Here is a 14,392-nt window from a genome sequence, read left to right as displayed (position 1 = left end):
ATTGGCTGTTTGTTGGCCCCAGTCTGTTAGTGTTGTGGGCAAGTGTTTTATAGTGGTGCCATTCTTGCTTGGCCCACGCTGTCCCTCGGAGCTCAATTTGATCCTCTTGGGAGTGTCGCTGGAGTCCGGGTTGATGGGTGGACATCAGGACAGCAGGTGGGCAGCCACTGGCCACTCGGTGATGACTGAACATTGCCAGCTTGAAGTGGTGGGCAGGACGTGATCCTGGGCCCTCCAGGACACCACGCCCTCACACTGACCACTCAGCCGCTGCCACACTTCATCACCATCAGCTTGGAGTCTTTGCAGCCTGTCACTGAGCTGCACCATGATTCACCTCAAAACTTTATCCTACATCGTATGGACCTCCAGTTGTCAGTTTGTTATATGCTTTACCATAGCTGAGCACGATAACAGAAAACCTTATTCCCGATACCCGATAACTGATAATGGAAAACCTTATCGGTGATAACCGATATTCGTTAACTGGAGACACAAATATAGGCGATAACCGATAACCGATATAAATCTACAATTCCGATACTAGCTAGCGATAAGTCCGATAGGCGAAAACGATACTATATTGATATTTCAGATAAAAAACAGATGAATTAAAATTTTCATTATCTGTATTTTAGGAAAACTTACAAAACCTGAAAACCACACGTTGACACGTACCTATGGACGGTAATACTAGAAACGCCTGAACCGGTGTTGTGTTATTTGGCGTCCCCACCGTCAAAGCTGGCGCTTTTGTTTACAAACACTGGTCTCTCGTGAACTGTGCATGCTCAGACCATTAATTGTAGACCTGTACAGTCTCACAAAGCTTTTTAACCGTAATCAACCCCTTGACTGCGGATTTCCTACAAGAAGACATCACCAAGCTACAGGAGTGGAACAAACAGTGGCTGCTACAATTCAATGAAAAAAAATGTAAAGTCATGCACCTTGGGAGGGGAAATCCAGCACACCAATACCACATGGGAAACACTCCACTATTCACCACAGAGGCAGAGAAAGACCTGAGACTATAATGTTGCCAGGCTACCGGTAAAAGACAAATCCGTATCAATCACATCGGATAGGTTAATAGTTGCTGGAAGGCTGAATCAGACATACAGTACCACCATCCTCGCTGCTTCTAGAACGACACTCTGTACATATAAATACAACTCGTATAGAGTCTGATTCAGCCTTCCAGCAACTCTTAATGTGTTAAAAAGCTTTGTGAGACTGTACAGGGCTACGCTTACTGGTCTGACCATGCGCAGTTCACGAGAGACCAGTGTTTGTAAACAAAAGCGCCAGCTTTTGACGATGGGACACCAAATAACACAACACCGGGTGCCTTCAATACCATGGCATGCTCACAAATGAATATGGAATATCAAATTTGAGGCAGTGAGTAATCATTTTTGGGGCAAAGCTAAATGATTTTTCTCTTTGATATATTGATTTTTGAGTATAACATAAAATAACTTAGTGTTTTAATGTTGATGATCTAAGTATGAAATCTCTTCACTGAAGATATTTCATTCCCCGAAGTTTTTTCATACAACACCGGGCGCCCGGGCCACGCATGCGCAGTAGGGAGGAGACGTTCTTTTTTTCTGAGAGACGGAAAAAAGTAGTGATTATCGCTAGTTTGGTTACAAAAGTAATGAAGATACCGATATATATTTAAATAAGTAGTGGATGGCCGATAACCCGATTTTGTTATCAGCGATAAAGTATCGCAATAACGCCCAGCTATGTGCTTTACTAATCTATAGTAATGTCATAATTTTCATCCCTGTCTGCAACTCCAGACACCTCTTTGTAAATTGAAGAGAGTACAGTTAGTGGCACTGCCTGAGGGCAGGTGAGTATCAGGAACCTGTAAAGGGAGACAACAAGCAGTAAAGACTGGAACGGTAACCCAGTGGCTTGCTAACTCTTTTATACAATGTATCTACCACTCGTAAGTGTTCCGGGATGGTCGTACACCCCGCTGGGGCCCAGAACAAAATGGTACACTAACTATAGCCTAAGAGTTTTGAGATGACAAGTTCAGTGAAACATGTACTGTTCACCTGCCAGGCCTGGCCCTTCCCCTGTACCGTACCATGGTGCCTCAGGCAGGCCACTGCATCAAACTGCTGTTCAGGGGCACATATTGCATACTCCTAAATTCCTGTCCTGAACCCCTGGGGACAAGCTTACCCAGTTTGAGAACCTCTGCTTTGATGTCAGCGAGTGAACCCACTCCTGCAGGCACTGAGGACTGTCCCGCTGAGGCCTGCAGTGAGCTCTGCCATGTCCTGACTGTGCTGTAAATGATTTGACCTTGTCTTGGCTCACCTGACAAGACAGTAAGAGGTAGCTCAGCGCTGGCCTTGGAGGCACCACCAGGTCAGCCACAAACACTCTTCCTGTCAGCACCTCACCTTTACCTTATCCTACATCTTTGATATGAGGATATGTTAAAGCTAAATTCCAGTGTTCTGCTCACCCACCCACCAGGCATGTGTGTTATAATAAAAATTATCACCTCAGGGGAGACCAGCACCTCAGTGGTTGGCACGGCCAGCTACAAATCCTTGGGCCTGGGTTTGACCCCGGGCCAGGCTGTCAGCACACAGGCCACCCAGCTGTTCATCCTTTCTTTTGGGTTGGTCTGTAAATGGCTACTGGGCAAGGTACCTGCAGCTATCCGGCTGTCACCCCTGCCTGGCCCCAGGGTGACGGGTTGCTGCCCACCACAGGCTCAGGGCCGGGGACAGGGGTGAGCGGCGCCAACACACTGCAGCGCTCACTGTACACCAAAACTTCACCATTGCCTCCAACATTACTTCAGTCTTCATTATGGAAATACAAAATTACGCAAATTTTCATTAATTGTTTAATAATGATTTTAGTATTTTTTCAACAAAAAATTCTAATTACAGACTTACAAACATTTGTTACATTTTCTTCATGTGTGTTTGCATGTGTGTGTGTGTGTGTGTGTGTCTGTTAGGTATGTACAAGTATCAAAGTGGAGAGAGAGAGAGAGAGAGAGAGAGAGAGAGAGAGAGAGAGAGAGAGAGAGAGCAGGGGGGGAGAGACAAAATATAAAACTTCTGATTAGCTAAATTTTCACACACACACACACACACGTATATACGCACTATTTACAAACATGGGCCTCCACTACTTAACACTCTCTCTCTCTCTCTCTCAACTTACAACAATCACCAGGGTCATTTCTTTCACACACACAAAAAAAACTAGTATCAATATTAATAGCGATAATAATAAAAATGCCCACTAAAACAGTATAACACAATCACTAGCTGCATACTAATCTAGCTTCATCTCTTGTTCCTCCTCTTCTTCTTCATGTTCTTTTCCTCTTCCTCCTCCTCTTGGTGTCGTTTCTCCTCATCATCATCTTTTTCTCTTCTTCCTCTTCTTGTTCTTGCTCCTCTTCCTCTTCTTCACTTCCTTTTTGGTGTTGAAAGTGGTGGAGGAAGATTCATTGTGTTGTATGTACTGGTGGTGATGTGGAGGGGTGTGTGGGTATGTTAGGAAAGGGTTCTGCTGTGGTCTGGTGGTGTGGAGGGTGTATGGGCACGTTAGGGAGAGGTTGGGTGGTGTACTGGCGGTGGTAGTGGTGATGAGGTAGTTCTGTGATGTGGTGGTGGGGGTGGTGGCATCAGAGGAACCAATCAAGGGCAAACAAGGGTATAGAAAGTCCACAAACTCCAGCTCCCACTAGGAAAGGTGACAGAGCGTTCCATAAGAGTATTTTTAAACGGTTCGAGAGGTGTCTGGATACTCCCATGAATACTGATGTGCGTGTATTCAGCGAGTCCTGTCATTATGTTGCTGTAATAATGGCACCTTAGCAATGTTCCGTGGCATATTTTACATTATTTCATCATATCTTTAACCCCTCCGCTGCGATTGGCATGGATTTGGCCTTCACTGGTAGCCTGGTAACATACACTCCCAGGTCTTTCTCTGCCTCTGTGGTGGATAGTGGAGTGTTTCCCATGTGGTATTGGTATGCTTGATATCCCTTCACTGGTAGCCTGGTAACATACACTCCCAGGTCTTTCTCTGCCTCTGTGGTGGATAGTGGAGTGTTTCCCATGTGGTATTGGTGTGCTGGATATCCCTTCACTGGTAGCCTGGTAACATACACTCCCAGGTCTTTCTCTGCCTCTGTGGTGGATAGTGGAGTGTTTCCCATGTGGTATTGGTATGCTGGATATCCCTTAACTGGTAGCCTGGTAACATACACTCCCAGGTCTTTCTCTGCCTCTGTGGTGGATAGTGGAGTGTTTCCCATGTGGTATTGGTGTGCTGGATATCCCTTCACTGGTAGCCTGGTAACATACACTCCCAGGTCTTTCTCTGCCTCTGTGGTGGATAGTGGAGTGTTTCCCATGTGGTATTGGTATGCTGGATATCCCTTCACTGGTAGCCTGGTAACATACACTCCCAGGTCTTTCTCTGCCTCTGTGGTGGATAGTGGAGTGTTTCCCATGTGGTATTGGTATGCTGGATTTCCCCTCCCAAGGTGCATGACTTTACATTTTTCTCCCTTGAATTGTAGCAGCCACTTCTTGCTCCACTCCTGTAGCTTAGTGATGTCTTCTGGTAGGAATCTGCAGTCAAGGGGTTAAACAGTCATTGCAAACAAATGCTCTGGAACTTGTTTGGGGTTATTCTGCAAGTGTATGTCTTGTCTCATCTGCCTCATCTTTTTCTCCTTCTTTTCTTTCTCTTCCTCTTTCTCTTCTTTTTTTTCTTGCTTTTTCTTTTGTTGCAAAAGGCGTTTTAATCATCATTATCGGAAATTTGTGTTCATGTTAGTAGATGCAAAATGAGTCTCTTTGGGGGGGACTGCAATTATCAAGACACTTCTCCACTTAATAATTGACCTCTCTTGTGGATTCTCGCTCTTTTATCGCATGTTGGAGGAGCATTTTTTGATGCTGTTATTGTCCTTTGCCCTTCAACTGCCTCCTTTTCTGTAGTTGGGGACCTCTGTGCTATACGATCAATCACTTTACAATTGTTCTCTTTATGAGCGTAACCAAAACGTATAGCGACGGATGCCTGTAATCAATCTAGCAGCGATGAGTTATTAATTTAAGGGCGATATGTCAGTCTGAGTGGCGATAGGTTACTAACTTGATGGCGATAAGTTAGTAGTTTGGTCAGACTACCTTCCATCACTAACCATTGATTTTGGAGGAATGTGACTTGTATTAGTGTATTGGGGGTAGAGGGGGGGATGTGGTAGTGGTAGTGGTGGTGGTGGTGGTGGTGGTGAAGAGCTGTAATAGTGGTCTTGTTCGTAGTAGTAGTGGTGGTAGTGGAGGGCCATACCAGGAGGAGCAGTGGTGGTGGTAGTAATGGTGGTTGCCTTAGCGTGCCGGGGGTGGGGGGGGCATGAGGCCAGGGGTGGGGGGTGGCCCGGACATGGCTGATCCAGGGCCAAGGACAAGCTGTAGAGGAGGAAAAAAATGAGTTAATGTTTGGTTTGGACACAGATCTCTCTCTCTCTCTCTCTCTCTCTCTCTCTCTCTCTCTCATTTCTTCCCTCAATCAATTTCCTTCCTTCCTTCCTTGTTTCTTTCTTTCCTCTCTTATCCCCCTTTTCTCTTTCTCTTTTCTTACTTTTTCTCTCCTTTCCTTCCTTCCTTCCATCTTTCTTTCCTCTCTTGCCATCCTCCTTTTTTCTCTCCTTCCCTTCTCACCTAACCCTCTTTCCTTCCTTCCTTCCATCTCTCCCTTCTCCTTTCCTCTCTTCCCATCCTCCTTTTTTCTCTCCTTCCCTTCACACACACACACACACACACACACTCACCCTGTTCCTGTCCTGCTTCATCATCTCCTCCACGTTCAGTCTCTCCAGTTCAAACATGACAGGCGCGAAGAGGATGACAGAGGAGCTCACCGCCACCCACACCACCTGTCGGCTCAGCTCGTAGGTGCCTGGGGGGGAAGGTACTGGTCAGGGGCTGGCAGGGAAGGTTAGGTGAAGAAAACACGTGCGCCAGATTCTACAAACGTGGTATTAGTATTCATTAATAGTAGAGTTTTTTTGAGGGTGTATGTATATGAAGGTGTGTGGGATTCTGTTAACCTGGAGCAGCGACGGGCCAAATTTGTGGCTTTACCGTGTAGCAGCGACGGGCCAAATTTGTGGCTTTACCGTGTAGCAGCGACGGGCCAAATTTGTGGCTTTACCGTGTAGCAGTGACGGGCCAAATTTGTGGCTTTACCGTGTAGCAGCGACGGGCCAAATTTGTGGCTTTACTGTGTAGCAGCGACGGGCCAAATTTGTGGCTTTACCGTGTAGCAGTGATGGGCCAAATTTGTGGCTTTACCGGGTAGCAGCGACGAGCCAAAATTGTGGCTTTACCGTGTAGCAGCGACGGGCCAAATTTGTGGCTTTACCGTGTAGCAGCGATGGGCCAAATTTGTGGCTTTACCGTGTAGCAGCGACGGGCCAAATTTGTGGCTTTACCGTGTAGCAGCGATGGGCCAAATTTGTGGCTTTACCATGTAGCAGCGACGGGCCAAATTTGTGGCTTTACCGTGTAGCAGCGATGGGCCAAATTTGTGGCTTTACCATGTAGCAGCGACGGGCCAAATTTGTGGCTTTACCGTGTAGCAGCGATGGGCCAAATTTGTGCCATGATTTAACCGCCCAAAAAATAGATGATACATAAACTGATCACAAATGCTTCGATATATATATTATGAAATGGTTTGTGTGAATGGTGATTTTTTTTCTCATTTTTCTCACTCAGAGGGACCATTAAGAATCATGATCCCCACTCTACCGAGTTAATGAGGGAATACTGACTCAGAGTGGAGACTGTATAGGTGTGTAGCAGGGTGGGAAGGGCTGTTACTAGAGGGCTTTTGAGGGCGTAGGTGTGTGGGTGTGCGGGTGTCTAATTTGGCTTTTAAGGGGAGCGTCCGGTTTTGAACGGGGTTGCCATATCTCTGGTAATTATGCATGAATCACTCTGATTTTTATGCTGTGAAGTATTGACAACCTGTACATCAATTTTAGACATTCAGTCCCATTCTAGTCTCCAGCCCGGCCAGCCCCTTCTGAAATTTACGAGTGCTATTCTGGCGTTATTATTGGCCCCACAGCCTTCATTTTGCTTTTGTTTTTGTTTTATGAATTTTTTCATGTTTTTCTTTTTTTTTTACTTTTTTGCCAAAAAAATATTAATATAAAATGACAGCTCACTTATATATAAAAAAAATGCAGCGTACTTTTGATTAAGAAACATTCCTCTGCTGTTTAGTTTTTGTCTCATTGAAATCAAGCAAAAACTGGCCCCAAAATAGATTTTAGAAGGGTAATAACTTATGTTTTGAGATACGGGCCGATAAAGTTTATTCATTGATCTCACACCTGTCATTACATACTAGGAGTGTTTTCAGGTACGATATGTTTTATTATGATTATATGCAAGCTAATAGTACAATCAGGTGTGTTTTTAAGCATATCAGGCTCCTTCTTCCACCCCTGCTCTTCCTAAAGGCAAGGTGTTATCTTGTCAAGCGCGGGGTACCAATGTTGCCCATACTCCTCATGGTTGTTCAGCTTGATGTTTTCAGTTAGAAGCCACCAGATACATAGTCTGCTGATGCTTCTTCTTTCTTCTCTGGCTTTGGCTTCCGCTGGGCTTGGCTGTGCCTCCTCCTGTCCTTATCTTGTGCTGTGAGGGATCTTCTTAGTGCCTTCGACTTGATGTTGAAGGCTGTCAGCAAACATGCCTTCTGGTACCTGAAGTTGTGGTCTAATATTAAAGACTGTGCAACAAATGACAGTCTCCTGAAGCCGGCATAGACAGGTATGTCAATGATATGTTGGTCCTCAAGATCTTGGTTGCCTGACGCCCAGCTATCACTGCTTCCAGTTTCGAAGTGTTCTTGAAGTTACAGCTTGTGCAGTGCATGACTATGGTGTTTTCGTATGCATCAGGCTTGAAACTATAATCATAGGCAGGATCTGGGCATGAACAACGAGAGGAAAGTAGGCTTTTCAGCCTCCTTTTCGTCAGCATGACAATCTCGTCGTCACTTCCACATCTTCATCTCTAGTCTCCATGTCTAGAAGATTTTCTCTAGCAGAGAGTAACGAGGTATCTTCTGTGTCCTTTCCTTGACTCTCCTTTGCATGGGATGTGTTGGGCTGTGATGTGCTGGGCTGTGATGTGCTTGCCGTGGGAGTGACGAGTGTGGCGGAGAGTGGTGGTGGCGAGTGCGTGGGCGGCACGGGTTCACCTGACGCGGTGGTGGTGTCAGGTTCAGCATGCAGTATTTTTCTCCGTTTCACATCAATGCTCTTCATCCAGGCATCCTTACTCTGCTTCTTCCTCTTAGATACCTGTCCCATGGCTGTGAGCAGGCAAAAAGCCGGAAACAGCGGGAAAATAAGCAGCGGTCTTGAGTCTACTCGAGGACAGATGGCGAGCGTCTACTCTCCTTCACAGCTTGGCAGGCACTATCATCTCGGGCTTCTCGGCTGACAGTCCCAGTTCCCCACATACACTAGCTTTTAGTGTTGCCATATCATGTTCACCAAAAAATATAAAGATTTTGCCGTTCTTTCCACAGTTTTGGGGGGAAAGAACCCAACGCTATCGATGTAAACAAACACACGTGGTTGAGTACTGGACCTTTAAATGGGATTTAAACCAAAAGTATCGTGTGTTTCACCATAAATCTTTGGGAAATGATAGCCAATGTGTAACCCAACCACATATTTTTTTTCACAAAAAGTAATATTTTTCATATTTTTTCGGTCTTCAAACCGGACGCTCCCCTTGACCCCTTGTTTTTTTTTGTTTTTTTACAACAAAGGAGACAGCTCAAGGGCACAAAAAAAGGAAACAATAATAAAAAAAGCTCGCTACTTGCTGCTCCTACAAAAAAGAATCAAAAGAGGTGGCCAAAAGAGAGGTCAATTTCGGAAGGAGTGTGCAAAGCGACATATGCGCTGATCCCCCTGAGCGCGGCTGGGCAGGGGGGGGGTCTCTTTTCACCTCCATTATGCCCTGTAACAAATATCCGAGCATATCATCGGAAAGAAGGCAAATACTATACGACTGGCTTACTGTCATTGCAATTTTTCACGTGATGTCTCTGAGTAAATGTGATACAAAATTGTTAGTTTTTTTTTTTTTTACGTCTTCGCCTGTAGCGCCGGTAGGCTTTCTTCATTTTACCGTTGTATCTAAAAAACAACAACACTATTGCATTATTTTTAGTATATTATTCTCGCTATCTCTTGGAGGTTGTGACAGACGACTGGGCAAGACGCAATTCACCTCATTCTGGTACCATGCAGATGGCAGCTGTTTCATATCTGAAGGCGTGGCTGTATTTACCTAGTTGTAATTTTACAGGGCCTGAGCTACGCTTGTGTGATCCCGTCTTCATATCTGTACTTGTCCAGTTTTCCCTTAAAGTTGTGCACACTCTATGCCGATACTACATCCTCACTTAGTCTGTTCCAAACCTCTATGTTTCTTTGTGGGAAGCTATATTTTTTTGTCTCTCAAGCATCTTCCTTTTCTCAAAATTTCAGTGTCCTTGTGTGTTGCTGGTGTTTCTTACTTCTCTTAGTACAAACTCCTCGTTGTCTACTTCTTCCATTTTATTCCACAATTTATAAATTAGTATTATGTCTCCCCTTTCTCTTCTTTGTTCCAATGTTGGCAGGTTCATTTCCTTTAATCTTTCTAATTTAAGGGTGGTTTGTCAGTCTGAGTGGCGATAGTTTCCTAATTCAGTGGTCGTGAGTTGATATTGTGTAAGGGGGGTGTATGTGTGCGGAGGTGGGGGCAAGGACAGCCCAATGACATGGACCAATCAGAATAAAGTTACAATGGAGTATGGAATAGCTGAAACATGTATTGTGAGCGGAGATACAAAACTGATTAATCATCGCAGTGCCAATTTAGCACCACCGGCACGGACCGCACGTTGTCGCTGTGACATCGCACTGAGAGGGTTAATTCTATGTTTGGGATGGAGTCAGCTGGATGTGTTGGATTTTCACAGAGTTGACATGTTACAAACTCAGTCATAAAAGTTGATATAAAAAAGACAACAAAACCAACTAACAAGCCTTGAAAAACAGTTAAAAAAAGACAAGTCAGCCACATTACTGTTGATGAAGACTAATACCATGTTTGAAGAATCAGGCAACAGTTAACAGTAAACCCTCAATCATCCAGATATCTTTTAACATAACCGTATCTTATTACGAGGGATGCCTGGAATAGATTTAACCCCTTGGATGTGGACTTCCTACCAGAAGACATCACCAAGCTACAGGAATGGAACAAAAAGTGGCTGCTACAATTCAATGAAGAAAAATGTATAGTCCTGCACCTTGGGAGGGGAAATCCAGCACACCAATACCACATGGGAAACACTCCACTATCTACCACAGAGACAGAGAAAGACCTGGGAGTATATATTACCAGGCTACCAGTGAAGGTAAAATCCATGCCAATTGCAGTGGACAGGTTAACAGTCACGGGTTACTACTCTCGTGGTGACAGGTTGATCTTTAACCCGGTAGCAGCGGGGATCATGTTTCTTAATGGTCCCTCTAAGCTAGAAAAATGAGAAAAAATCACCCCTCACACAAACCATTTCATAATATATATCAAAGCATTTGTGATCAGATTATGTATCATCTATTTTGGGGGGTTTATATCATGGTACAAATTTGGCCCGTTGCTGCTATATGGTAAAGCCACAAATTTGGCCCGTCGCTGCTATATGGTAAAGCCACAAATTTGGCCCGTCGCTGCTACACGGTAAAGCCATAAATTTGGCCCGTCGCTGCTACCGGGTTAAGCATAGGAAGCAGCTCAAGGGCAACAAGAAAAAAAAAAAAAAATAAAAAAAAAGCCTAAGTGTTAGAAATAAAGGAAGGATTAGCACTGGTCTGAGCAAGTGGAGGAGGATCATCAAAATTGCGTCCCCAAGAATAGAAGATGGATTGTAAATAATGCAAAAAAATAAATAAAATAAAATAAATAAATAAATAAATAAAAAAGGGTTAAGGTTCGTTTTAGGTCCGTGCCAGTATCTCATTACCTACCTTATGAAACATCAGTATCTCTTCATATATCTTTTCTACAAACCTTCAACAGTCATGGAAACGCTTTGAAAATCCAATTCAAGGACTTTTTTTTTACTCTTGAAAATATGGGATAATGTTTACGAAAGCGCGTCGCCTCCTCTGGCGGCGGCGGCGACAGTGCAGCCGGTGTTGCGAGAACTACCTCCTCACTGAAATAAGTCACATATACACGAGAGGGGGGTTCAGGGGGGGGCGTAACCCCCCCTGGTTAGAAGGGGGGGTCGAGGGGGGCGCAGCCCCCCCGTTAGTAGGTCTTAAAGTTTAAATATGCTCCCCGACCCTAAGCCCTCTGCGAGCTATTTTGCGGCTGCACCGTCGCCGCGGCCAGCAGAGGAGGCGACGCGCTTTCGTAAACATTATCCCCTATTTTCAAGAGTAAAAAAAAAGTCCTTGAATTGGATTTTCAAAGCGTTTACATGACTGTTGAAGGTTTGTAGAAAAGATATATGAAGAGATACTGATGTTTCATAAAGTAGATTATGAGATACTGGCACGGACCTAATACGAATCTTTACCTAAAAAAGAATAGCCCACTAATCACTGCTCCATCAAAAGAAAAAAGAATGAATGGCCAGGAGAGACTACCCATATAACACAACTAGGTAAACAAACACACGTACACACACACACCTTTGAGTAGGTTGAGGGAGCTGGACAGGGTGGACGAGCAGGTGGTTCGCAGCCTCTCGGGAAACATCTCCGTCAGGCCCAAGACGCGCTCAATGATACTCTCATCCAAGTCCTGTAATAGAAGTGGTTGTGTTAGTGGTGGGGGCGGTGTTGGGAGTAGCAGGAGTTGTAGTAATAGTAGTAGTAGCATCATTGACTCCGTGCCATCCTCCGTTTCCCAGTGAACTTATAAATATTAATCTAAAATTATACCCAATTGCTACAAAAACAGTAATTATCACCACTAAACTAGTAGTATCACTGCAAAGAAAGTAGCCGACTGCTGCTAAAATAATAAGTAACCTAGCGTTGTTTTGGTGAGACGGTTGCTGGGTAGTCTGTGTGAATGTGCAGCGTCCAGGAGAAACTGGGTTTGCTTTGCGCCCACCATTACAAACAAGCTGGCAATTTTTCAGTCACTGCCGAGTGGCCCAAGACTACCTACATGCTGTCCTGAAGACCACCTGTCAACCCGGACTCTAGATTCTCTATCAAAAAGAACCAAAGATGAGCTCCGGGGTGCAGCATAAGCCAAGCAAGATGGCGCCACGATAAACTGCGCCATAACAGGCTGCAGCCGACCACCAGGCCCACCAAAAGAAGCCTACCGACGCCAAAGGTAGAACAAAAAATAAGTATTGAAATCTTGGAAACTAGTAGTAATTTGAGGGAAAATTTTGTCAGTCATAAATAGCACGGTAAAGTCTTTGAGGCAGTGGAGAGAAGGTAAAGTTTGGGTCTTGGGCTAAGCTGCTCATGGCCTCAGTGCTCAAGGCTGTCTCCTTGACCTTGACCCACAGTGTTGGGTGTAACTCTGAGAGAGGAAACTGAGAAGGTAGGGAAAGAGGAGAGTAAGGCCCTTTTCAGATGGACCACTCAGCAGCGCTGCTCTGGGGTTGGCAGCGCTTCAGCAGCACTGCTCACGACCATTGGTGGCACTCATGAAATTTCTAATGTGCATTTGTAGCTCTGCACATGAGCATTAGTGGTGCTGCTAATGTGTGTTTGAGGCTCTGCTTGTATTTTAGGTAGAAAGTGATTAGCCGTTAGTGAGGTTGCATACTGCCAGCCACTTCACAATTTCATTAATGAAATCTGTATTGAATTTTCCCCAACAATTCCTCAGCTGATGCCTTTCTCACCATACCCGGCTATAAAACCACCTTTGTTGACTTCCACTCCCGGACTGGCAGGGTGTCAAATTGGGCTGGGCGTTAGCAGGGGGAATATTCACGAAAGTGTAGCCCACTAATTTTGAGATGCTGACTGCTTATTTCTGGACATAACATGATGCTGTTTATCATGGAGATTGTATTTTTCTCCGGAAGTCACTAAATGATTGACTTTTCAATGCCTATTGTGGACCCGCCGCCACAGCCGCAAAATAGCTCGCAGAGAGGTTCAACTTGGACACCCGTGGAAAACTGAGGGTGGGGGAGCATTTTTAAACTACTCCAACCGAACTTTACATAACCTCCTAACCAGTGGGGGGATGTGCCCCCCCTGGAGCCCCCCCTCATGTATATGCGACTTATTTCAGCGAGGAGGTATTTCTCACAACACCGGATGGACCGCCGCCGAGGCCACTGCCAGGGGAGGCTACGCTCTCGTGAATATTATCCATTAGCGGCGCTACAGCTGCGCCACGTGCTGCTAAGATAGTGGCACGGCTGCAGCCACATGTGAAAGTGACAACTGAATGCCAGGCATCATGACCACCAGGGCTGCTTGTTGTAGCAGCAACACCTGCTGCCTCAAGCGTCTGCACCGCTACTCCTTGTGGCCATGCTGTGTGTGAAGGCCGCCATTTACCGCCAGTGTGTACAAGTGGTACTGCTGAGCGGCCTGCCTGCCAGGGGTCCAAAGGAACCAATGAAGGAAGAAAGTACAGGATTAAAAAAAAAAAAAAACTCCCCTTCCTTCCCCTCCCCCTCGAGTCCGTCCCTTCCCTCTCACCCTCCCCTCCTGGTGGCCCCTGTACTCCCCCCCGCCCCCCGCCCTCACCTCGTCCTCGTCCTGCTCGGGCTCGGCCTCGGGGTCGGGGCTGGCCTCGACCCTCGCCGCCAGGGTCAGCTCGGCCGGGCCCTGCGTGCCCTCCGTGCTTTCCGGCGTGACCTCGCTGCTGGCCACGCCGCTGTCCCGCCCTGGGAGCTCGATCAGGGTCGCCATGGCTCCTGGAACACGGTCAGGAGGTCAGGTCAGCGGGGTCAAGCAGGACAGAGAGCTGCACCACGATGCTGGGCCTGGGCTGGGCTGGGCTGGGGCTGGGTCTTGGGTGCCGGTCTTCACTTTGTCGTACAGCTAACCTTAACTAACGTACAACAGTAAACGATAAATCATAAGAGCAAATTAACACCATGATTAACACAATAACAGCACGTAATGTAATGTAATGTGCTTGTATTTATTATTAAGATCTGGACCATTTTACTGCTGCACTTTGCTTGTACTAACTATTGCTAACTATTTATGCACCATTTTCCTGCTGCTTTGTGCTTGTCCTTCTCCCTTGTTGTTTACCTGCAACAATAAACTATCAATCAATCAATCATT

The 14,392-nt window shown here is 45.7% G+C and overlaps 1 protein-coding gene and 1 long non-coding RNA gene across 2 annotated transcripts; one reads left to right on the top strand and one right to left on the bottom strand.

The window, feature by feature from the left end:
* Positions 1–2,533: 2,533 nt before the first annotated feature.
* Positions 2,534–4,457, top strand: LOC126993927 (uncharacterized). The gene is made up of 2 exons (XR_007748578.1): positions 2,534–4,177; positions 4,277–4,457. It is a non-coding gene; the product is annotated as an uncharacterized LOC126993927 (long non-coding RNA).
* Positions 4,458–4,805: 348 nt separating this feature from the next.
* On the bottom strand, positions 4,806–14,120 carry LOC126993925 (mitochondrial import receptor subunit TOM22 homolog). Its single transcript, XM_050853088.1, has 4 exons — positions 13,844–14,120; positions 11,801–11,912; positions 5,846–5,973; positions 4,806–5,483 (listed from the first exon to the last, which is right to left on the bottom strand). The coding sequence occupies exons 1-4, from the start codon at positions 14,006–14,008 to the stop codon at positions 5,403–5,405; spliced, it is 486 nt and encodes a 161-aa protein (XP_050709045.1). The 5' UTR covers positions 14,009–14,120; the 3' UTR covers positions 4,806–5,402.
* Positions 14,121–14,392: the final 272 nt, after the last annotated feature.

This window comes from Eriocheir sinensis, unplaced genomic scaffold (genome assembly GCF_024679095.1).
Source record: "Eriocheir sinensis breed Jianghai 21 unplaced genomic scaffold, ASM2467909v1 Scaffold7, whole genome shotgun sequence".
NCBI lineage: Eukaryota > Metazoa > Arthropoda > Malacostraca > Decapoda > Varunidae > Eriocheir > Eriocheir sinensis.
The sequence above is the reverse complement of the archived record's forward strand: the minus strand, read 5'-3'. Positions and strand labels throughout refer to the sequence as shown.

Excerpts from the sequence above, each read along its gene's own strand:
- LOC126993925 (XM_050853088.1), bottom strand. The coding sequence starts at position 14,008 with ATGGCGACCCTGATCGAGCTCCCAGGGCGGGACAGCGGCGTGGCCAGC. Across the intron at positions 11,913-13,843 it reads CCGAGCAGGACGAGGACGAG|GACTTGGATGAGAGTATCAT; the intron begins GTGAGGGCGGGG and ends CTTCTATTACAG. Across the intron at positions 5,974-11,800 it reads CTCCCTCAACCTACTCAAAG|GCACCTACGAGCTGAGCCGA; the intron begins GTGTGTGTGTGT and ends CTTCCCCCCCAG.